This window comes from Papaver somniferum, unplaced genomic scaffold (genome assembly GCF_003573695.1).
Source record: "Papaver somniferum cultivar HN1 unplaced genomic scaffold, ASM357369v1 unplaced-scaffold_19, whole genome shotgun sequence".
Taxonomy (NCBI): domain Eukaryota; kingdom Viridiplantae; phylum Streptophyta; class Magnoliopsida; order Ranunculales; family Papaveraceae; genus Papaver; species Papaver somniferum.
The window spans coordinates 5379999-5405167 of NW_020628818.1; the positions used below are offsets into that span (position 1 = coordinate 5379999).

General features: G+C 37.2%; 2 protein-coding genes across 2 annotated transcripts; one reads left to right on the plus strand and one right to left on the minus strand.

Annotated features, from left to right (window-relative positions):
• The first annotated feature begins 3901 nt into the window (after positions 1-3901).
• LOC113338786 (EEF1A lysine methyltransferase 3) lies at positions 3902-6046 on the plus strand. The gene is made up of 7 exons (XM_026584174.1): positions 3902-4042; positions 4122-4174; positions 4330-4463; positions 4683-4828; positions 5199-5270; positions 5427-5534; positions 5636-6046. The coding sequence occupies exons 1-7, from the start codon at positions 3970-3972 to the stop codon at positions 5806-5808; spliced, it is 759 nt and encodes a 252-aa protein (XP_026439959.1). The 5' UTR covers positions 3902-3969; the 3' UTR covers positions 5809-6046.
• Positions 6047-6145: 99 nt separating this feature from the next.
• LOC113338785 (putative ABC1 protein At2g40090) lies at positions 6146-11284 on the minus strand. Its single transcript, XM_026584173.1, has 12 exons — positions 10839-11284; positions 10505-10659; positions 10151-10276; positions 9846-9941; positions 9626-9726; positions 9410-9446; positions 8759-8977; positions 8174-8285; positions 7974-8065; positions 7680-7859; positions 7268-7381; positions 6146-6667 (listed from the first exon to the last, which is right to left on the minus strand). Exons 1-12 carry the CDS (start codon positions 11020-11022, stop codon positions 6467-6469), a joined length of 1617 nt encoding a protein of 538 aa, XP_026439958.1. The 5' UTR covers positions 11023-11284; the 3' UTR covers positions 6146-6466.
• Positions 11285-25169: the final 13885 nt, after the last annotated feature.

Here is a 25169-nt window from a genome sequence, read left to right on the forward strand (position 1 = left end):
ATATTTAATCGGTATTTTTGATATAAATAGATGTCTTGGGTCATATAGAAGAAGTGTCGAGATTTGGGAACCTAAGGAGATCCAGAGAAGAAAAAATAAGAGCTTTACCAAACTCTGTTTCTGCTGCTGAAGAAGAAGAACGCGAAGAACATTGACGCACGGGAAACATTCGCAGAACAGTGTCTTTGTTTAACAGCTGAAGAACATTAAGATGTGCAGGGCAGTCGTATTCTAGGGTCTTAAAATCAGCGACAAAACAACAGTTTTTCTGTAACAGTTCCATTGTAACAGCTGTTTTGCAACACCAATACACTGTTGCAAACAGTCTGTGTTATTACTTTTCACCTCTTTTAATCATTTTTTGAGCAACAAACACATATTTTGAGATCATGTTAATATGAGGAGCTAAACCCCATTGCTGAGGCGATAGAGGAAGCTATTTTTCCAACAAAAAGTGGTATATTCTATTTTATCTTTCTATTTGCAATAATTATATGATTATTTGCCTTGAACTATTATTGAATATGATTTTATTTGAGTGATTGTGATCTATTTTGATGGAGTATGCTTAGTTTTAAAACTTTTGATGCTTCATACTTGGTATTTACAATTATTACTTTTGAAAATCTACTTGTTGCAATATTTTAGAATCAAATTAAACAAGAAAATTGCATAAATATAAGTATTGGTTTAATCACTTTGAACTTGGAAAATAGTGGAATCTTAGCCTCAATGTTTCTTTTAGTATTGATATCATCTTTGATTGAGTTTGATATAATTTTTAGTGAGTTTTCTATTTTAATATTAGAATTTAAGTCTAATTAATATCTTTCACAAGTCTGAGAATCGAACCACTTTTACCACTATCTACAAATCACATCAATACTGAGGGAACTAAGTAGCTAGGGGTAGTCTGCTTGATCTCAACTATACGAAGTTGGTTTAGATTTTGTATAGCGGCTTAATTCTGAGAGTATTCAAAACTAGACTAGGTCTCAGGGTTTTTCTGCATTTGCGGTTTCCTCGTTAATAAAATCTTGCTGTGTCTTTTACTTTGATTTCCGCATTATAACTATTTATTATAATAAATTAAAACACACAAACGTTAACTCCGATATACTTGATAGTGATCCTATAGAGTTTGGTTATTACCGAACCTATTATCAAGTATCACACTTTGGTTGTCGTATTGTCTCGATCTCGTATCCATAAACAATCACACAAAGTGTGAATATCGAAGTTGTTGTATTATCTCGACTTTATCCATAGACGATCACACTTGGTAAGAGGACTTATAGGTTGAAACAAAAAGATTGTGGTATATTTGGTTACCCTCGTCTTTTCACACAATAATTTTGTTATGCATTGTTATGCATCCAAAATCTTTTTAAAAAATGCTCTAAATATATATGTCACATTTAGAAGTGGTTGCATAATTTGTCATACAGTCGAAGAAATGGCTACATAAATATACTATGCATCCTGATCGATGTATGTGCCTAAACATTCAATTACTTCCGATATTTTCATAAAATAATTTTAGTTTCATAGTGCTGTTTGTATTCATTGTGCAGACCTCTTTGAAAGCTTTATAATAAGATAAAATTTATAAAATTCCAGCATACAATTTTTATAATAATGTTAATAATTGTATGTTTAGGGATAATTTTGAAATTACCTTGGCCATTTGGAAATAGGAAGAAAAGGAAAAAAGAAGTAACCTAAAAAGAAGAAAAAAAATCTTATTTCCCGTAAGGCCTATTCCTATGCATATGCCGAACTCATATATTTGGCATATATGCACTCATTATGGGTATGCCAAAGTGCCAAACTCATATGCCAATATGCCAGGAATAACATATAGGCATACATGACAGAGTTTCCAGCGAGGAATAGAGTGTCCATCGCTCGATGGTCTTTATAGCTCCACTGCTAGTCAAGATGTCGCTCGGTGGTCTGATCAACGCTTATCAGATCTTCATCCAATGGATGCCATTTCCCCCCTCTATAAATACATAACTTCCACACATTCCAACCCAACTTCAAAATCATTTCAACATGCCTAGTGTTCGCATAACCAAAGTGGATTTTACTCCAGAGGAAGATGTTTCTCTAATTCGATGTTGGGTTTCAGTTGCAAGCGATAGAGATTTCAATTTAGAGACTTTTAACTTATGGGACACTGTGTTTCAAAGGTTCACGACGTTAAGTCATGTAAATTCAAGAAGAAAAAACGAGTGTCTTCAAAATCGTTATTGTTCATCAATAACAATGTTAGAAAGTATCAACAAATTATGTGGTTGATAAAATGGGATAATCTTAGGTTGTCAAATGAAGAACTAAAATTTAGAGCTCGTACCAAATTCGCCGAAGACAACGGAAGATGGTTTAGTCACGACGAATGTTATGAACTCTATAATGTTCATGTGCAGGGATTCACCGAAACACGGAAATATGTATACCACCAATACTGAAGAATAATAATATATTATTGGTTACTAAATTATCCATGTGAAAATGACAATCAAATACATCAAGTGAAAAATATTGGTTCTTACCTCCAGAACTCCCCAAAAAGCATTAAAACTATCTTTCACACATGTCGAGTTATCACCGAGGGCCATGTAAATCTCTGATAAAATCGCAGACCCCCAATCATATGTTGGTGTTTTCTCTAAATCTTCTAATGCTTCGAGAAGCCCAATTAACACCACTGAGCTAGCATTTGGAAATAGACATTGGCCTAGTGTCCACAATACAAACAGACGTTCGAGCTCCTCATAATGATTATGGATCAAATGTTGATTACCAGCTTCCTGTTTTCATCCATTTTCCTAGCATAACGCTGAAAAAAACTTTTCAACCCAACAACCTTTAACCCATGCACTTTTATTAGTCTATATGAGGGATTTCCTTCTAATTCATTTGAGTATAAAGGAAGTCTTTCTTTCCATCTACTTTCTGATATCCAATTCAGTCTGTTAAATGGAAGTAAGTTTCCTTCACATGGAATTCCCGTTAACATGTACAAATCTATCGGTGTAAGGCCTATTAACAATAACTATTCATAATTAGAATTTGTTGATTTTTATAAAACAAAACACATAATCTAAAAATAAAATTACTAGAAAAAACTGACTTACCGCATTCAAAGTCCTTGAAAAAGGACGTGTTTGTAGTCTTCCACCATCGTTCCAATATAACTTGAACTCCTTGAGTCATGTGGTTTCTAGGTTGTATTTGATATAGATGTCGCCAATGATATCTTCTAACTCTCTGAACAACAGGGGGAAGTAATTGAAAAATCGTACGTAACTCAGTCCATCCACCTATTAGATTTACCGAACCAGCTCGCTCCCCATGGTCAGATATGTGATTAGAAAACATATCTTCACCGGCTACTTGTCTGACATTACAAAACTCATAATTTGTATCCACTATAAAACTTATTCCACCAGCAGGGGTACTAGTACATCCTTTGATTTTTCTATTTCTTTTTCTTCTCTCCATATTTGTTTAAGAAAATCAAAAGATAATTGTTTAATTTTAGAAAAGAAGTTTAAGAAAATCGGATTTGAGAAGGGATGAGAAGAAGAATTGAGAAGGGATGAGAAGAATTGAGAAGATAGGTGCGGTATTTATAGGCACCAGAAACTCGAACGTTTGCGATATTGATTATAATGCCAACAATGTAGTTAATATCGCTCACTAGAAACTCGATCACTCCGTGATTTTCCCATAATGGCACAAATGGTTTGCCATGCCACCTGGTATGCCAAACAGTGTTTTTTTTTGGCATACCCATGGTAATAGGGCTAATAATCATGTATTTGTCGGACTTGGGCTTCTAGATAGATAACCTTACTACCCAACCCTCAAATTATGTGCTAGACAAGAAAAAGACATCTGATAAATTTCAAGGACTCAGAGTTTGCTCCTTCGGGCATTACACAACGGCAACAGAAAGGCATGGACATCGCACTCTTCTCCCCATCTTCGATTTTTGGCCACGATGAAGACGATGATGATCAATCCTCTCCACGTAACCTCTCTCTCCTTCACTTTGTCTGTCTCTCTACACTGGTGATTTTGTATTTGCTAATGTCATTCAGTTTTTGCAGAAAGAGAGGCTGTCCAAACTTACGAGGAAAGAACCCACAAATTTCCTGAACTGGTAAGCTTAGTTTATAGTTACCCGCAAAAAGAAAACTAAAAAATAATGAAAGCCTTGTTCTATTTCTTTGCTCTCGATTTTTACTACTCCTGAACTGGAGTAGTATATATTGTTTTACTTAGATGTCTATGACGTGCTTGTTGCATTGCCTGCAGGAATTGTCGATTCGGGAGTTCACATTTCATGAATTGAATGCCAACTTGCTCTGGCCGGGAACATTTTCGTTTGCTGAATGGTTAGTTGAGAACAAGTCTCGGTTCCAAGGAAGTCGCATCATTGAGTTGGGAAGGTATGTCCCAGTAGTTCAGATGCAGGCTACTTTTATTTGATGTTATCCGTCCAGTAGCAATTCTTTTGGTATTGTCGGAAATCTAGAACTTCACTAATGATTGACATTGTGGTCTAATTCTGAGCAAGGGTCACGGTCAATTTCATTCGATAATCTATTAATATGCTCAGCGGTTAAGTCCTTATCATAGCTGTTAATGATTTATTTTTTCCGTGACAGTGGCACCGGAGCTCTGGCTATTTTCCTGCGAAAATCTTTTGGTGTAGATATTTCGACTTCAGATTTCGACGATGAGGAAGTTGAAGAGAATATAGCTCATAATTGTCGGGTTAATGGAATAGTCCCTGCTCTACCACACATCCGACGTAAGTTTTTATTCATTCTTCTTATGGAAGTCGTCAAGTTATAATATCTAATCAACCTCTTTAAGAACGGATCTCGAATCCGTTGGAAAACTTTTATTTCACCTAAGATAGCTCCACGCTGCCAGTGGTTAGAATATTAACAATTTTGTGATATTTTGATGGGTTAATTTCGGCATTTCTTTTATGGAGTTGTTGATTATTAGTTTAGGAACAAAACCTGTGAATATCTTGTGAATATATTACCATTTCTTCTACTGTATGACCAGAGATTGGGAGAATGCATTTCTGAATGTCAATTCTGTGCGTCTGTAGCTTTGTAATATTTGAGCTCAAGACTTGAGCCTCCTCTTTTTTTTTTTTTTTTTTTCAGATTCCTGGGGAGAAACGTTTCCTACCTCTGATCCAGATTGGGACTTGGTCATTGCAAGCGATATCCTACTATGTAAGGTTTGGTGTTTGGTCCCGTTTCAGTATTATCTTTCTGTGACTGCTGGAGTTTAGAGTAATCAAATAAGTCAGACCCTTCATTCAACTAATATAAACATCATTTAGACACTAAACAATGTTCTGTAAATAAATTGTGGTTTGATTCTTGTAGATGTAAAGCAGTACCCGAACTTAATCAAGACTCTCTCCTTCCTTCTTCAGTCATACAAGATGAAGGATAACAAACCCAGTCTTAGCAGTCCACAAGATACTTTAAACGGTAAAGTACTAATCAATTTTTAAGTTTCTGAATTTTTGCAAGTCTGCGAAAGCGCTTTTATCCATTGGGTGAAGTAACATTCTTCTGTGCCATATATGTAGGATTTCCATGTCCAGCATTCTTAATGAGCTGGAGACGCAGGATTGGAAAGGAAGATGAAGCATTGTTCTTCACTGGGTGTAAGGATGCTGGTCTTGCTGTAGAACATGTCGGATCTCGTGTGTTTTGTATCAGCCCTAAAAAACATACAACTGCAGAAACAAAGGAGAAGTGAATGCCACTTTTATGATTCAACTTATGGTCCATTATGGACACATTTTTCTTCTGATATCACTTGGACTTATTTGACCACAATGTCAATCGTCTGGATGAAGCTTGTGTCGGGAACCATATTCTTTTCTTCTTCTTCTATGTTGTACACTTATTTGATTTGGAGAATGTAGTGTCTCCATTGTTCAGACAATTCTGCTGGGAATTCTAAAAATCCTCGCTATTTGTAAGTTTCTCAATAATTTCTTGGATTGGCATTGTGTTGTCTGTCTGCCGTGTAGTGAAAAAGAAATTATCTGCAGACCAAGCCATAAGAAGTGATCACTCCATCAATCCAACCATCTAAAAAGAGGAGATTATATTCATTTAAATCCCCATTGTTAAATATCCTCAACTCTATTTTACATCAGTAGAATAGAATTACATCCCTCTGAAACAATGTTAGTAATCTCTTGTGTAGTTCACCTTTTCGGCCCACTTTTGGGGTTTAATGTAATAAAACGTATAAATTAATATGGATCCTAACCAATGTAACATTCTTCCCGGCCACTAATTAAATGATTGAGATGCCAGTAATCCAAGCTCATACAACAAGCCTGGAAAGAATAGAGGAGCCAACCTACAAAAAATGGGTAGCTGAAGCAAGGTATTGCCATCGGATTTCACCCTGACAATGCTTTCCTAAACTGCAGAAGCCAAACAGCAATCTGCATACCCATCAGACGAGCTTCCAGTAAAATCTCTTCCAACCATATGCTCAACCCCAATAAGAATGACCTTCTCTGCATCTTTTTTGTCTCCAACACTGCCTCAGATGAAACCCGTCCTATGATCAAGAATGTCTCAAGTGAAGATCCCTGCAACTGTCAAGAAGAATACTGGTGTCAGTAGAAAAAAAGTAATTAAGCTAATGCATGCAAATACATTATATGCAGCAGATATCCTTGACACAAATCCCCACACTAAAAGGGAGCCACCTTGGAAATCAAAGATCTCTCTGTTAGACATCAAACATGTCATAATTTTTAACCAGTGTACTAGCTTGTTCTTTTTCTGTTTATGGAACTCTTCTTTTCTAAATGAAAGGGTGATTGGTAAAAAAACTATGTATGTGACTATGATCTCCAGAAGATTGACCTAGCCCAACAGATCCATCAATTCAATGAACATTTGGCCTGAGAGAAACCAACATTCAGAGGCTAAGGAAGCCAAACTAGGGAAGTGTCCAAAAAACTTCTACTTAGTTAAGGTGCAGTATCAATTTAACACCATCACGGAGAAGAGTCTAAAAAACTTCTGCATGTTTAAAAACAGCAACCACTTGAAGATGCAAAAGATGCATCATAATTGTAGACGAAATAAAAGAAAAGCTGGAACCCAAACATAGTACTCTGATCAGCAAAGTTGTAACAACTAACTGCTTTTATATAATAACACCCACTGCAAAGAGTTAGGGCCCGTACCAGTGACCTATTGACTGATCGCAAGCAATCGTTTGTCTTCAGCATTAGCAGAATTACACGCGGAAGTCTCCCCAAAAGGTCGGTGATCTGCGGGAAGTACTCAGAAGCATACATCTGGCGAAGAGAGAGATTCAAAATCAGGACGTTTCAACTACCTATAAAGGGTGTAACTTTAAGTAAGGAAATCCATGGTTTCAAAAACTTGATATTGATGAACTTAAAGTTAAGGAAATCCATGGTTTCAAAAACTTGATATTGATGAACTTCTGATAAGTATAGAAAGTCCAGAACGATGCAACTTTGTCATACGTGAATTACATGGTGAGTAGATCATCCACACTGGCTAAATTCCAAAGATTTTGTTACAATAAGATAGTTTAGCAGAAAAGAAGAAATAAATCTGAAGAAGAACCTGGAGTTCTGAGACATCACTATCAGTGCCTTTTACCACCAAATGATCTGTAGCTGGGTCAATGACCTTATTCCACGGTCTCATTGTTAGAATCCCAGCAAACAATGCATACAGATCATCTCCTGCACCCAGTTTTACGCTATATTCTTTTATTGCCCTAGCATCAGAAAATACCAATGCCTACAAAACCGATAAAGTTTCAGTAAGAGACTGCTTAATAGAAGTGAAGTCGTTGCAGTGCAAACACAGAAAGCACGGAAGTAGTTACTTTTTGGGCCAAGAGCTGACATTTACCTTCCACAATGCAGCATAATTGGTTCTAGTGGCAACATCAAGCTCCTTGTATAAGCCATGGTCAAGCAATACTAGTTGTGGTTTTTTTCTACCTATACATGAGCCAATAAATGATCAGGCACACAATTAAAAAAAGAAAAAAAGACCTGAGATGCTCTTAGAGACAAATGACATTAATGAACATTGAACAACAGTCTTACCTAGAATACTCCTCTTGTTAGACGGCATAGGCCGAATAAGCAGGTTCGCAGCATGTGGATCACAATGAACAAACCCATGTCTGTAAATCATTTCTGCAAAAGTTTTGCTAACCTGTACAAGTTAGGATACACAATTAAACAGCAGAATCATCACGATGCTAAGAATAATTACTCGTCGACCAAAAAAGGAGTGATCAATACTTCTTTTGTCGGTCCCTTAACCAGGAATGCCTGTAAGGATGTCAACAGTCACCACATCCAAGATGTGTACAGCCTACCAGTCTCATTGGTATGGCACTATGTTGTAAAAGGCGCTGGGTGAGGCGCCAAGCCCAGCGCCTCGCCTCGCCTAGGGATTAAGTGCTCCAAAGGCGCCCAGAAAATAAATACATTTGGTCATGGTTTGGCGCCTGGGAGCCTTTTTCTGCCAGGCGCTGGTCCTACGCTTAGTGCGCCTTTTACAACATAGGTATGGCATACTACACAAGAAGCATTGGCAGTGGAAAACGAAATTGATACATAAGGGTAGCACATTCAAGTCAGACTACCTTGGGTGTTGGTCCAGAAAAGAGGTTGATAACTTACTAATTTTGCTACATCACTTGGTTCAATTCCACGCCTTTTAATCTCCTTCACATCACTTACTTGAGCGCCATCAATAAACTCCATGGTCAATAGCTTTGACGTAGTTAAATTCCAGTAAACCTTTGGAGCATATACATAATCTCTCAGATGAGGAGATAACCTCCTGAAGTTATCCAAACACTTCTCACTGTTCTTGGCCTCCACCACGAAATCAAGTTCCTGATAGACAAAAACCTAAAATTTAAAATCATGTTGTAAGAAGATACACAATAATGGAACCAAAATAGATGGAAGAATTTCTGTATTCAATAAGGTGAGTGACCTATTTTGAGATATTTGCTGGCTTCATTTTTATTTTATAGTTATGCCCCCATTTTGCCAATAAGACTGCACACAATATCATGTATATTTTTCTAATTTGTATTATTGTTCAAGGACAATTGGAGTTTAATTTTCAAATGAATGTTTACGAAAGAGATGAGATCGAACGTCGATGTTCTATTCACAACTAAAATTCCAAATTTGCATCAGCTTCCCATTTTCTATAAAGAAGTTTTGATTGTCCTGTACTACTGCAAAGAAAGTACTAAGTGAACCTACATGCAAGAACTAATTGTATTATTGTGTTTAAAAGCATAAAAGCACACTTGCCTTCGGCAAACTTTCACGCATTTCATCAACCAACCATCTACATTTGCAAAAAGAAAAGAAATCATGATTAGCTAATCCAGAGAGACAATACATTCACATGCTGACATGCATGTACACCGATAGGCATGCAGCTGATTATGTATGCTAATCTGCTGCTTCTTAAAACTAGAAACACCTAAAGCCTATGACGAGAATCAACATTTAAATAAGTAGTACCTGTAATCAAATGAAGGGAATAACCAATGAACAGTGTTGAGAATCAATTCAACAGTGGCGTAGTCTGCGGACGCGGTATCTGTCATGTGAGAGTGTTGAACCTGGATTTGGAGGTAGCAGAAAAATGGGATGGAAAATATTTATACATTTGTACCCATTGAAACCAGAGAGTACAAACACAACTTGTTAACAAAATAGATCAATATGACATAATCATAACCTTGACAGCAACTCTTTGGCCGTCACGAGTGCGAGCATCATGAACTTGTGCAAGGGATGCACTTGCCAATGGGACAGGATTGAATTCTTCGAAAATCTGCATAAGATATTTCATTCAGTATAGAACAAATGCACATCACTATACCATTCTACTATCTAAAAGGACCAACCTACAAGAATATCAAGTCCAACAGGCAACAAGAATCAAAGAGCGCCCCCCCAAACATATATAATGATAAGAATGGAAGGAGTAAAACACCCAAGTAGAATACGAAGACAAACACACGGAGAATGAAGATAACTTACATCTTCTGGCATCGCTCCAAGCTCTTTCTTGAAAAGTTTACATACTTCATCATAAGAAGAAACTGGACATCTGTTCAACATTGATTTTCTCATTGTCTGGACATACTCTGGAGGAACCACATAGTCCTACAAAAGAAAACATGTAACATACATAAAGAGGAATTCCACTATCCACATTGAGCTACAAAGAACCGTCATGTAGTTTAAGGGGTATACTGAGAAAACCCCAAACCCATGATATCTTCGAGCTTGTACCGCATACATAACACATAAAAGATTAACGAAATTCAGCTGGGAACAATTGACTCAACTAATCTTTCTAATTACAAATGAAAAATATATAACTGAACATACCAGCTGACTAATGTGCTGACCAATCTTGATATAAATTCCTCCATTTCTAAAACACAGTTCTTCAAGTCTACGTGCAGAACGTGTATGAACTTCGTGTTTAATTTTCTCCCTTTCAGCGCTCTTCTCCGGAAGTCCCAACAAAGAATATTCATAATCTAATACAGATAACATGATTTGAAATATTCAACAACAAAATATAATTTCTTAATTTCACCAATTAGAACATCAATAACAGCCATTTAAAACCCTAAATAGACTCTGTATAGTGATTTCCTTAAAGAGAAACTAAACCCTAGAATTCAAACAAAAACAGCGACATTCAAAAGAGACTAACCGAACGCGATGGTGGCAACAGTAAATGAATCTCGAACCAGACGAAGAGGAACAGCTGTATAGATCTTAAAGGTAGTTTCTGGATCATCTGAGGTAGCAATTTTCGCCGCTGCAATTCCACCACCAACAGTGGTGGCTAACGCCCCAGCCTTTGCAGTAGTCCGCAACAAAAACCCCAAAACCATTTTTAAGAGGCTTCCGTCCCGGAGGGTTGACGGCTTGAGGAAATTGAAAAATAGTAGTACAGTGGAAGAAAGAGGAAAAGAGGGCTGTTAGCTGGTTTTCTATTCAACGAATTTCAGTTGGCTCGTCGGATCTACAGCGCGCACCAAGCTAACCGGTAACAGCCTTGTTGGCTGATTTCTGTGCATAAGCTTATGCGGTGGCGGTGGGATCATCGTTTCTTGGGAACTAAGCTGCTAAATTTGATTTTACTCTTTTGGAAGAAGGGGCAGGTAGGATGATTTATGACCCCCAACAACAGCTGGTCATGACTCATTTGAACCCTAACCACCAGCAAACTACAGCAAAAAAAAAAAGTCCAAAACACCATACTTGCGCCTGTTCCTACGGGCATGACTAAGCCACGAGTTTGCCACTTTCGCACCTATTACGGACATGGAAAAACGATGAATTTGCCATTTAGTTAGGCGAGGTTTAGTCTCTACTCAGCGGTGGAGTCTCGATCGTTCGGTATACATTACACCGAGCGAGCTAAACTTGGCCGCTAGTGGTAAGGACTCGACCGCCCGATGCAGACTACACCACTCAGTATATCTGATCCAACAGCCATGAATCCATCCCCTGTAACTAACCAATTCCAATTTCATTTCAATTCACACCTTCTTCATATTTTTTAAGCTCTTCAAAATTTTCAAAATGTGAGCATGGCTCAGTTTATAGAAGAGCAACATGCTGCCAAAAATCAAAGAGTTATAAACCGAGCCAATGTACAAAATGAAATAAGAAGATCAAGAGCTATTGTGGAAAGAGCACATAGTCGGAATTTCAGTACTGCAAAAGGTGAATGTATTTGAAGGAATTATGTTTTGTGTACTAATCATCCCCTCGTTGGTGGCGCACTCCAAGCCATGTCATTTTGGGAACGCGTTTTTCTGAAATTTGAAGAAAAAACGATGAACCTCAGCAATCGTTATGTGAAGGTATTGAGTGTTTAGTTCAACATAATTTCTAAGAATGTTAAAAAGTATATTGCTTTGGTAATGCAAGCAATTCAAAATATGAGGAGTGGTGAAAGCCTGATCGACCTTGAACAAAGGTGTCGTGCAGAGTGGCTCTCCAACAAGGGAGAAGAGTTCCGCTACGGAAGTTGTTATGAATCTTAAGAGTGTTCCCTAATTTTAATCCAGTTTATATGTTTTAATTTCTTAATTGTTAACTTAAGCATGAATGTAAAAGTAAATGTTCATTTATCAAACAAAAGTGCAATTACATTAAATGATCATCCAACAAAAGTGCGATTAAATTACATCTATCATAAAAGTGCGCTTAAATGACATCTATGATACTAAAAATTTCCCTAATCTCCAAAGATATATTCCCCTCAGCATGCTTGATTCATACTCTCAAACTCGTCAATTTGAGTCTGAGATGGTGGTTGAGTAGCATCAGGAGATTCAACACAACCTTGAAATGGTATAGGAGATGGTTGAATTGGGTGAGCAGGTGCTTGAAATGTGTGAAATGCTGATGTGGTTGGGGTAAAAATTGCATATTGCCTAAATACATCAATGTTTGAGCTACCGTCAGGAGTGTGTGCTTGACTTTATAGCATTTGTAAGAAACGACTAGGGGTATGAATCCGGATATCCATCATCTCCACATCTTCTCTATCACCTACTAGAGTGTCTTTCATTAAATTTGGAGTACAATAACGACTTATGCGAGCTCCACAACCTCCAAGACTTCTTTGAATACTACCACCAGGCTTGTACTCATGTCATCACGACCACTTGTTCCAATATTGGGACGACGTGAACCACGACGACTTACACTAACCTGCTGGAGTCTCAGGCATTGCAAATGTCAAATAGTCCCTTTGTACCTGCATCTCTCTCAAGTGGAAAGTCTGGAATCCATCGAGGAGATTCGTTAAAGTGTTCAACTGGTTCTGATACTCTTCTGGTGATGCCACTACCCTGTAATACGGATACCTCTGAGGTATACCTTAGTAACCAAGGGGAACAATGAAAATATCTCCTGAAGCAGATAAACTCTTGATTTCCTAAGATATTTGGGGGAATATTAGATGAACCCATTTGACTACTAGGTGTGGATGGGGAAAAACGATTTGATGGTTTTTACGGAATTGAGGAGATGACCGTGTGGAGACTCCTTGAACCGAGTAAATGCTCAACCTCATACAAATGCACTTCAAGAAGGGAGTGCTTTAAGTTCGAGAGATCAATCTGTAGGACTCTGGCCTGAACCAAAACAATGTTCGTGCCAGAGTCAATTCGATCACAAGAGAGGATGGGCTGATCTGTAGGAGGGAAGCTGAGAAATGTGTGAGATCAATGGTGATCGAGATTGTAGGTGTGTTGTGTATTCTGCGTAAGAAGGTTCTGAATGATTGAATTTACTCAGTTGAGAGTGATTGCTCAGACGATGAGTTCGTGTAGACGAAAGATCGTCTGTGTGAACTTGTCGAGAATTTTTTTTCTGTTTCAATCATGATTCAGAGGCCTTTTATATTGCTGAATTGAAAACACCATGATCCCATGAAGTGTGACAGTTGATGGAGTCAAAGAGTGGGGAAGTGGAAAATCGTGTTGAAACCAATTGCTCATCGTGCGGAGACTTGGTTAACTTTCCACCTACTACTTTGCTAACTCCTTCAACTGATTGCACGACTTGCTCACATTCTCATCGTCTGTATGAACACATGTGTCGGAGACCGCCAGACCAAAACCCTAGTTAACATCCCCCCATGTGACACGATTGATATCTCATGAATGTGGAGTCTGCAAGACAGAAGTGTATTTAGTTAGTCAGTTGTTGACTTTATGGGACTATGAGTCCTTGTATTGCTGAGTTGAACATAATTTGCAAATGTTCTGAGACTCATGAATCGAACATGTCTGCTGAGACAGAAAATATCATTGTCGAATATATGTTGATAACCTGAGCAAACTGTGCTGCTGAATCGTTGAATATTGATAGTTGAACCAATATTCCTTAGTCTGAGCAAATATTGCTCATCTGATGAATTATTGAATATTGATAGTTGAACCAACATTCTTCAGCGTGAACAAATATTGTCCATTTGAGAGAATGTTGCTCATTTGATGAATTGTTGAATATTAATAATTGTACCAATATTCTTTGGTGTGAGCAGATATTGCCCATTTGAACAAATGTTGATCGTCTGAGAAAATGTTGATTTAAGATGCTGGCATCTGAGCCGAGCATAATTATTAAAATGTTGACCACGGGATCAACGTAAAATTGTTAATGTTTGAATCTGCTCAGAATTATGTTTTTTTTGCAGAGCTCTGGATTCGAAACCCTAATTTTGATCAATTACTGAATTGAGGATTAATTGATGATTTATTGAAAACCGTTCATGATATGAAGGAGGGAACACATACATGGGATGATGAATCGACCGTGTAGCTCCCAGATGCTCAAGTGAGCAAAATACCAAAGTCTCTTGAAGACCAGTTGGTGAAAAGATGATTAAATGATGGTTTAATCATTTATTAAAATAGTGCTCGTGTGAGCGTCAGGTAGTAAACCTGATTATGGAGAGATGAGGGACCATCCAAGGGGGCATGAGACCGTCCCTTGGTGATCATGGGACCAGCTGATGGTCGTTTGAGCAAACTCCAAGTTGTTTGGGAAGAGTTTGGACCCAATATGAGCAATTGAGCAAATTAGGTCAAAATTGTTAAAACACGTGGGACCGTCTCTTAGCAAGCCTCAGGGCCAGCCTTGGTCGGTCAAGGAGATATGCCCGTGTCACCATAATGTCCGTGTCTCAGTCCTGAGAGTTTCGATATTTTCTGATGCGCGTTTAAGCAACATTTTGAGAAAATATGAAGGATTCAGGGTTTTGCTGAAACAGTGGAATCTTCATGAGATGATGAAAACATAATTAATAAAATAGGGAATTGCAAGGTGTGGGACCGGCCACGGCTAGGGCATGACCGGCAAGCTCGGTCCTGCAACACCTTTCCCAATTTTATGTATTTTTCCTGATGTGAGGGAAATATCATGAAACTGAGGAATTTCATGAAGTTAAGGAATTTCCATGAGATTATGGAAATAATAATAATAAAATAGGGAGTCATGAAGTGTGGGACCGACCATGTCCAAGGCATGGCTGGCCGTCCGGCTAAAGAGCCCGTGCCAAGGCACTTTTTCCAATTTTATAATATTTTTCATGATTTTAGAGAAATATCATAAAATCAAGAGGTTTATTGAAACCAAGGAATTTGTTGAAATCAGGGAGTTTCCATGAGATGAGGGAAACATAAAAAATAATAATAATAAAATAAGAGGAGTGTGGGACCGGCTAGGGCATGACTGGCCGGCTAGGGCCCGGTCCCACGAGTTTCCCTAATTTTACATGATTTTCATGACTTGAGGGAAATTTCATGAATTCAAGGAATTTTCATGGGATGAGGGAAATAATAATAAAATAATAAGGATTCATGAGGTGTGGGACCGGACACGGCTAGCGCATGGCCGGCCGGTTAGTGAGCCCGGTCCCACGACATCTTTCCTAATTTATTATTATTTCTTTGATACGAGGAAACACCATGAGACTAGGGAGTTTCCTTGAGACGAAGGAAATTTGCTCAAATGAAGGTATTTTCATGAGATCAGGGAAAATAATAAAAATATGATAAAATATAAAATTGGGCGTAGGATTGGCCACGACACGACCGGCTGGCCGGTGTGCCCAGTCCCCCAGCGCCTCGATAAATATTTTGTTATTTATTACTTTCTTCCTATTTTGCATAGGTTCATCGTTCCTTCGTGTTTTAGAATGCTCGTTTGTGCATTCAGGTGCTCGTTTGTGCATTATTGTTGATTACACTTGCACCATTTTGGTCAGGGCTTACTCGAGAGATGCTCAGATGCCCGTATGTTGAATATTTATCACTAACCCATGGAATTCTGCTGGGAAGAACCACAAATTGAAGTGATGAAATATTACGAAGAATTATATAATATTGTTGAATATTCAGTTAACGATTATAGATAATTAACTGATGGCTCATACTAGCAGGCATGCTGTCTAGGAGCATTAATTATCTGAGAATTGAGAGATATGAGCTTGTTGAAACGTCATATATCTTCTATACAGTCAGGGAAAACGTTGTTTCATCCTGAAGACGTTGTTGTTCTATACTAGCAGGCATGCTGTCTAGGAGCCGTCCAATCTTTCGAGTCTATATAGAAATAATTACTGATATTGCTCAGTATTCATGAGATGCGTCGTTGCCTCTGCTGAGAGACTACACATCTACATATACTCTGAGAGACAACCTTCTGAGTCAGAGATTTTATGGCATGAGCTTTCATGCTTCAATGAGAGACATGAGCCTCAATACTCATCTGATTGCCGGATGTTTTAGTATTTTCAAGTGTGATAAATAAGAGTTCGTTGCTCGGACTTGTAAAGATTTAAAATAAAGATATATACAGAAAATATGTCACAAGATCAAGAGGAACCAGGACTCAGGATTCCAATGTGTTTCATATTCAAGTGGCTCAGAAAATAATCCTAGGCGATTGTAGCTCAAAATAAAATAAATATTAACTCTATCTTTGCCAAATTAGATTCCAGAAAATATTACTTGTATATTATAAGCATGGCACATCAAGAATCCCTATGACTAAGCATGTTCCATCAAACAAAATCACAAGTAATTAATTGAAATTATAAATCAATTAAAATCGGTGCAAAAAGTGAATTAAGAATTATTTAAATAACCACATGGCTGAAAAACAGCTTCCTCCATCATCCCAGTATTGGGGTTTAGCTACTCATAATAATCATGTTCTCAAAATACATACTTGATGCTCAAAATATGATTAAAAGAGTGAAAAATATAAAACAGTGAAACTACGACCCTCTATAAGCGTCCAGAGAAGAACGATACCAGGGAACTGCAGTAAAGTAACAATACTCCGCTGCTGCTGTTGATGTTGCGGAAAATAAGACTGCTCTGTATAGTCTGTTCTTCGTGATATTCAAGGTCCTCTAATAGCAGCAGCAGCAGCAGGCGGGAATTGTTGCTAATCCTTCTTTTTCGCTCCTCTGCGTCCCAAACCTTCCCCAAACTCTTGATAAAGCTTCTCTGAACTCCCACATGACTTTTTATACTCGACAGGCCCAAAAATCCCTTGGTTTAATCCCGAATATCTTCTATTATTCTTCACGGCCTCGTCCGTTATTTCTTTCCTTTTGGACTCTGATTTCTCGTTAATAGCTGATATTTGGTTTTTAATAACTTTCCAAACTTTGTTAAGATAGGATAGAAGCAAATCTTATGATATCTTCTGTTGATTAATCACCATATCTTCGAAATATGTTCACGCTCCTGCTGTTGACGCTGTCTTCCTCCAACAGATTATCCAACCCATTTTGATTAGTTAAATTGCCCAAACTAACTTTGTTTGATCAATACAAGTCCAGCCCAATCATTTACAACGATTGAATCTCGTTAAAACAGCCCGAAAATTCAACTCCAAAATCTGCAGCGTCTGCATTAAGTATTCCCGCCAAAACCAAATTCAAACAAAGAAGATGACCTCCCCCTATCCAGTTCAGGGGTGCGAATAGCAAGTGGTTACCCCTTATCAAGTGGGTGCCCCTTATCCAAAGCAGAGAGTCCGAATAACAAATGTCCTCCGGGGATGCTCCGCATAATTTTTCGAGCCGATTTTTCCAAAATTATTTATTTCCAAAAAAATACCTACAAACACACAAAACATCATAATAAGGACGAAAACGAGTACTAACAAAATACACAAAAGAGATGAAAATAGACACATAAATGCGTCTATCACCGGATCAGGAGCATGTATAATTATGGTTTTACGATTTTAACCCTTGTCGAAAATCCACCATCTATACTAGGGTGTATATATGTATATGTTATTTTTTCCTCATCCTTCTTCTCGTTCATAAATCATGATGAAGATGATGATCATAATTTCATCATGATGAGGTTGATGATCATAAAGAAAACCCAAAACTATTATCTTCTCATACTCCTTTTCATTCATAGATCATGATGAAGATAATGATCATAGTTTCATCATGATGAAAATGGTCATCATAAAAAAAAAACTAAGAAAACACATCATTTATTTTTTCTTTTGAATGGTTAAATAATCCGATTTGATAAATTTCGGGTAAAAAAAAACAGCTTCTGAAGGTGTTTACGACCAGGAGTTCTTAGATTCCCAGCCGAAAGTACATATTTCGGCTTGGTTTTCCAAACGGAATTATTTTTATTATTTTTTTTAATTTCCAGAACCAGTTACGGCTGGGTTTTCCCATCCGAAAGTGCTGTTACGGCTAGGTTTTCCAAACCAAAATTATTTTTTTGATCTCAAGAACCCGTTACGGCTGGGTTTTCCCAGCCGAAAGTGCTGTTACGGCTAGGTTTTCCCATCCGTAATAGCACTTACGGCTGGGAAAACCCAACATTTTCTCGTTCCGAAAACCAGAAAAAATCAGAAAAAAAATTTCGGCCGGGAGTTCTTATTTTCCCGCCTTAAATAATAAATACGGCTTGGAACACCAACAATTCCCAACCGTTTTTTCGTTCCACGGTTGGGCAAAAAATTATCCCAGTCGTAAATTACATTTTTGACGGGAAGTTCATCATTGGCTAGCCGAAAAAGTGTCGGTTGCGGCTGGGATCTCATGTTTTTCCAACCGAAATTTCAAAAAACAGATTTTTAATGGATGTTTTCCGATTTGAATCAACAAAAACCTCCAAATATAAGATTATTCTGAGTAATTTAAGGATATGCTCCACCATATTAGGTGGTTGATTTTCGAAAAAGTTAAAAAATATCCTCAGAGGTCTCTTACTTAATAAAAAAAAAGAGAAAAAAAATTGATGAATAAAAGTTTTTGATTTTCATAAAATTAGTGTAATGATTAATCCTAACTCATACACTAATCATAATTAGTTTACTTAATCACCCTAATTAACACTAATTCAATTAAGGGTATATTAGACATAAATAAAATAATAGGATAAGGGGCTATTGAATTTGCTATTTCATGACCCAAAATAGCCCCAAAAACTATTTGGGTCTCAAGCCAATAATAGGATTCTATAAATAAGACTAAAATAATTGAATTGGAAAAATAAAACTTACTACATTCGAAATCCTTAAAAAAAATCGTATTTGAAGTTTTCCACCAACGTTCCAGTATAACTTGCACAATATAAGTCCCGTGGTTTTTAGTTTTCATATGATATAAATGTTGCCAAGGATATGTTCGCACGCTTTCTTGAACAGGCAAGGGAAGGAACTCAAACACAGTATTGATCTCAGACCATCCACATCTTATTTTAGGTAAACCAACTCGCTCGGGATGGCTAGATATATGCATAGATCACCAGGACCAACTTGTTGTCTAACATTTGCGAACTATTTTTCTTTATCCTGAATCCATCCACTACCATATATTACGGATATGGGTTTTCTTCTGTTTTTTCTATTTCTTTTTCTTTGACTAGCTGTTTTGGTACTCATTTTCAGATTAGTTGCTCACAAAAAATTGTTCTAGGTTTTCTCTAAATAAGGAAAGGGAAGAAGAAATATGTTTGAATGAAAATTGAAGATGATGGTGTTATTTATACACGATGGAGCACCGACGTGGGCGATGGAGTTTCCACCATTCGATAAAGACTCTATCGCTTAACCTTGTTACCGTAGTGGCGTGGACAGTTTGTCAGGCTACCTAGCATGGCACATGTGTGGGTTTGCCACCCTCATAGGAACGGCCTTAATAGCCACTCACTAGTCATGGTGATTAATACTTTGTATTTTCAACCATTTATATTTTTTACCGAGTGGCAGACGCACAATCCGACAAGTTATAATTATGGGTCACCTGTTCAACGATGATTAAGATGTTCATATACCGGTAGTCAACCATACTACAAGGGTGTTCTTCTATATACCCCCAGAAATACTAACTATACCCCTTTATCTATATACCCCCAACACTTATCTACCTACTCCATCAAATTCAAAAAATAATTATACCCCCGAATAACAAATAAGAGATAAAAACACAAACCCATCTTTATTACAGAATTTTTGTTCTTCTTCCTTCTCTTTGTAAAAGTCTCGAACTTTAAATTTTCTTTTGGAATTTGTTCACTTCCTCTACACAAAACAATGGAATGTCTGAAGCTAATGTTAGCTCGCAAAAAATCCTAATCTTGGTTTTTTAGTTCTCTTTTTTGGGAATAAAAATTTTCATCTGGTTAATTTCTTGTTACTGTATCAATAGTGATGGATGAGGAGAATTAAAATGAATAGTTTGTAGAGGTTATCAATAAAACAATCATGATTCATGAACTCATGATCATTGATATTAATTTTATGTTATACTTTATTTAGCCTAATTTGAAAACTTATTGTTTTGTACAACATACCTTCATCGTTTGATAAAATGCCTTAAAGATTTTCTTTGCAATCGATTGTAATTTAAGGATTCTAAAGAGATTTTGATTTATGGGTTTTGTTTAAACATGATTTGATAAAATGCCTTACGGTTCATCTTAATATGGTTCAATCCCCGGACCTTCCAAATGAGATTCTAACGATTCCATAGTTGATTTACCTAGCTAGGGTTTTCTATGTTCTTCCATAAGATATAATATTTTTAGTATATAATCTCACAATTAATCTCACAGTCAAAATAATGTTCTATATTTGGAAGAAAGATTTTGCGTATTTAGAAATATACTTTTACGTCTATATATATGGTTGTATAATAAATTTTTGAAAGGGGTATCAATCTCAAAATTTTGAATAATTTCATGATTTTCATGTTAACCAAATTAAAACTACCAGGTACCGTTAGTATTTTATGGGGTATATAAAAGAACGCCCTACTACAACCCAAATTACTAACTCCGCTAATTTGTAAATTAGTTTTTGTTTGATATATTTGATTTAGATTACCTAATGAGAAAATACATAGTTTACGGTATGTTTTTAGGGGATGCTTAAATACACATTAAGAGAACTTCTTGATTTAAGTAAAAAAATTAAAGATTAGGATGAGAACAAAATATGAGGAAAAGATTTCTAAAAACAAAAAAATTAATTTTTTTGTTGAATAATTTCTTTTTCATGGTGATTTTTGGGATTAATTCTGCTTATACCGTCCAAACACCCTCAAAATGTTCACGCAATCTAGAGTCTGAGCAACAATTTTTTTCGTAAACCTGGATACGAAGTTACGAATAGCCTTATCTTTCGCTGGGAGAGTGCTGTTAATTAAGGTCATTCTGAGTAGTATGTTGGTGTTTTGGACTTCCTGTTTCGCAGTATTCTTTAACTCTTTGTTTAGGAAGTTCCTTTGGGCAGGTATTGAGCTATCACACAAATAGTTTGTTATTCGGTGGTCCATTGTTTGTCTCCCCTACGAAGAAAAAGGGCTTGGCATCAAGTGTATCGAAACTACCAGCACAACTTCCAATCTCAGGCACATTTGGGACATCATAAACGACAAAAATTATATATGGGTCACTTAGGTCAAGAAAAACCTCCTCAAAAACAAAGATTTTTGGCTTTTAAGCTCGATCTGATTGCTTTTGGTGTTGGAGGAGTATCTTGGACCACCGGAGTATTGCTTCTCAATTTATTCTTATTCTGATTGGTAATTATGAAAATACAAAGCTTTTGGAGGACAAATGGCCCCCGCAAGGTAACCTCCTTCACTTATTCCCTCAGCATCTCCTTTACGACACTTTCCATCATTTAGACGCTAGGGTGAGCACTTTGTCAATTGGAGAATGGTCATTCTCCCCAAACTTGGAAAACATCTTAGGTTCTACTATAGAGGACATTTTGAGTACCAAGACTGATAGCATCATTTTTGATCGTATTGTTTGGACTGCTGGGAGCTCTGGTACTTATACGCTTAAGGATACTTATAACTCTCTTAGGCCTCATGCTCATAGGAAGAACTGACAGTCTCTTGTATGGGTCTCTTATTGTATTCATAGGCATTGTTTTGTCACCTAGATGGCTCTCCATAGGGGTTTGAAGACTAGGTATAAGATTCTCTCTTGCGGAATGAGTGTAGAGCCCATTTGTGTGATGTGCAATATGATGCTTGAGAACGATGACCACTTGTTATTCAAATGCATCTATGCCGCATATATCTGGAGAAGGGTAATGCAGATGATGGGCCTGAGTTTGTTACTCACTCAGATTGGGATATCCATATTCAGTGGTGCATAACTCACATCAAAGGGAAAAAAGCTGTTGGGACAATTCACAAGCCTACTTCCAATGCTTTCATCTACCACATTTGGGGGGAGCGCAATAAAAGGATATTTGCGCAAAAATCTTTGTCGGCTGAGTGTTTGCTTCAACGAATTGTTGAGGATGTTCGTCCTCGTATTGCTTCCATTAATACTTATATGGAGGACACCAATGAGAACAGAGATCTTTCTGCTATCTGGAGAGGAGTTGCAAACTTCACGTTAACAAGTCAATTAGCTCTCACATGGCCCAAGCTAGACAATGGAGTAGTGGCAGTTAACACAGATGGTTCATATAGAGAAGATAGTTAGATTTGGTGCAATCTTAAGAGATGAAAATGGTACACCAATTGGAGCTGTGAAAGGAGGCTCAACACTCTTCATGAACTGCAAAGATGTGGAAGCAAGACTTAAACTTTCCGTTACTAAGGGACGCCCTTAAATCTCTCTTAGAATTGATTCAAAGACTGCAGTTGCTCATCTAACAGACTCAGAGCCTTCTCCTCCCTGGACTGGCCACCATACTTGAGATTCTATCAAGAGACTTCGTGCCAGCTTCGAAGGGGTTACCGCTTCTTACACCTATAGAGAAATCAATAGAGCAGCCGACTCATAGGCCAACTCCAATCATGCTGGTGACTATATTGTTCTAAACCCTAACTCCTGTGATGAAAACCTGAAGAAGATTGTTATGGAGGATGCATCTGGTAAAATCTATTTTAAAACCCAAAGCCACGTTGGCTAGTTTTGATGAGTCTGAGCGGATTTATTTTTTCGAGTTTCTTGTTACTGTTTTTATCTTTCTTTTTTCTTGTTGGTTGGGTTTTTTTTAACCCCCTCTCCTTTCCAAAATAAATAAATAAATTACAAACAGCTAGCGAGTGCACTGTTGTGCTCATTTATTTCTGATCCACAACAACAACGAAAAAAGGCTCGCTGTTTTGTTTTAATAAAACTCTTCATTTTAAAAATTTGGAAGTAGGACAGTCAACAACTACAGACCCACAAGAAGTGGAGGTTTTAGGAGTGCTACAAGCTGCTATTTGGGTGAAAGAGAATGGTCTGGAAAATTTTAGCATCGAAGGAGACTGCGAGAGTATGTTCAAATACCTTCAAGGAAAGATATTTGACATTTCTTGGCGTTCTAGAGCTTTCTTAGATGAAGCTAACAGATTGGTTCAATTATGTAACAATTTTTTGGGTTTTTTTTGTTCCTAGATTAGGAAACAAGGCGGCATATATCCTAACAAAATCTGTTAGGACTTTAAACTCAACTGTTTTATGGGAGAACGTTCCCCCTACTTGTATCCAACACCAACTCTTAGTAGATAAATTTAATATTAGAAAATCTGACTGTGGATTGATATTAGATAGCTGTACTTCTTTTGTTTCTCGGGCTCCCTTTGAGCCTTAGTTTGAGATTTTGGGTTATGAAATATCTTAAAAATAAATAAATAAAAAGACTCTTTGTTCACTTGAATCCTTACCAAACTTATCACGAGAACCACGATTAAACTGTTGGAACTTCGGGCAACTGTTTTGTCACGTAAGAAAAGTGTACACATGACACGACCAAACCAAACCACGTTTTGTTTTTTTGGACTCAATCGGACTCGAAGAGGACATAAGGCGAAACTCAAGCCTAATTGTCTAACAAATTGAATCTAACCTCATGAGACACACCATGAATTTACTGGCATCAATACCACAAGTCTATGACTCGTAAGTTGGCTTCACTAACTGATCAGAACTTACACAAAATGACCTATCGAAAATCAGTCTGCAAAAGAAAAAAAAAATGTATAAAATCAGTTGAGAATAGAACCTCAAGTTGTGGCGGCAATGTTAGACCATTGAATCAAATTTTCAAACGAGTTGTGCATCTTTGAAAAGAAACTGCGTCTGCATTTTTGCATGTTTTTGAGTGTTTAGCGCCTACCATATGACTGTATGAGCATTTGAATTCATAATCTGGACTGCTTTTTAAACATTTATCAAGAAGTGTTTAAAATTTAAGCACTTCTGACTTTTCACGACTTGACTGTTGGAATCAAGAAGGGGGGAAATTGTACAGGAGACCAAGACCAAACCACGTTTTTTTGTGGTCCGATACGATGAAGACAGGAGTAAAAACTTGGACCTAATAGTCAACAAATGAATCTGAATGACATCAATGCTGTATAACCAGTAAGTGTGCTGCATTAAGTTTGAACTTACACGCCGTGAACTTTATCACACATCTGTTGCCAATTGATCTTAGAATAAGAAAAATCATCACTGTTTGGGCTTCTCAAAAATGAATTATTGGGTCTTCACGACAAAACCATCATCACCAATTTCTCTCTATATTTTTTTATCAAATTCTAATCCATATATGATTCTCTCTTTACTAAATTCTAAGCTGTACAATTAAGAATTTTAGAAAGCATAAACATAAGAAGTATTAAGGTTTAATACCTAGAGAATAATTGAGACAATTTGAGAATGATTCTCTCCTGAGATTCTTCTTTTCCTACTTTTATCATGATTTTTATCAATTTGGATTTCGAATAAAAATCAAATTTTGATCCCACTTAGTTGGACAACCAAACCACACCTTTATCTCTGGGGGTACTAAAATGACATGCATCACCAAAGCTTCGGGTGCACTTCTGACCCTATTTTTGTAAACGGGTAAGTATCATGCCAAAAATGTGGTTTCAGGCAAGTGATGACACCAGGACGACGTACTCAAATGAACGCGACATGCCTACATTAACAAACATTGACGTAGCCAAATTATCTTATGGAAATCCTAGAGTCCATTTGCCGATGAAGGATTGCAA

Coding starts and splice junctions, on each gene's coding strand:
- LOC113338786 (XM_026584174.1), top strand. CDS start 3,970: ATGGACATCGCACTCTTCTCCCCATCTTCGATTTTTGGCCACGATGAA. Junction 4,829..5,198: donor TGCTCTACCACACATCCGAC/GTAAGTTTTTAT, acceptor TTTTTTTTTCAG/ATTCCTGGGGAGAAACGTTT. Junction 5,535..5,635: donor TCCACAAGATACTTTAAACG/GTAAAGTACTAA, acceptor CCATATATGTAG/GATTTCCATGTCCAGCATTC.
- LOC113338785 (XM_026584173.1), bottom strand. CDS start 11,022: ATGGTTTTGGGGTTTTTGTTGCGGACTACTGCAAAGGCTGGGGCGTTA. Junction 9,942..10,150: donor TTGGAGCGATGCCAGAAGAT/GTAAGTTATCTT, acceptor TATCTTATGCAG/ATTTTCGAAGAATTCAATCC. Junction 9,447..9,625: donor TTCCCTTCATTTGATTACAG/GTACTACTTATT, acceptor TTGCAAATGTAG/ATGGTTGGTTGATGAAATGC.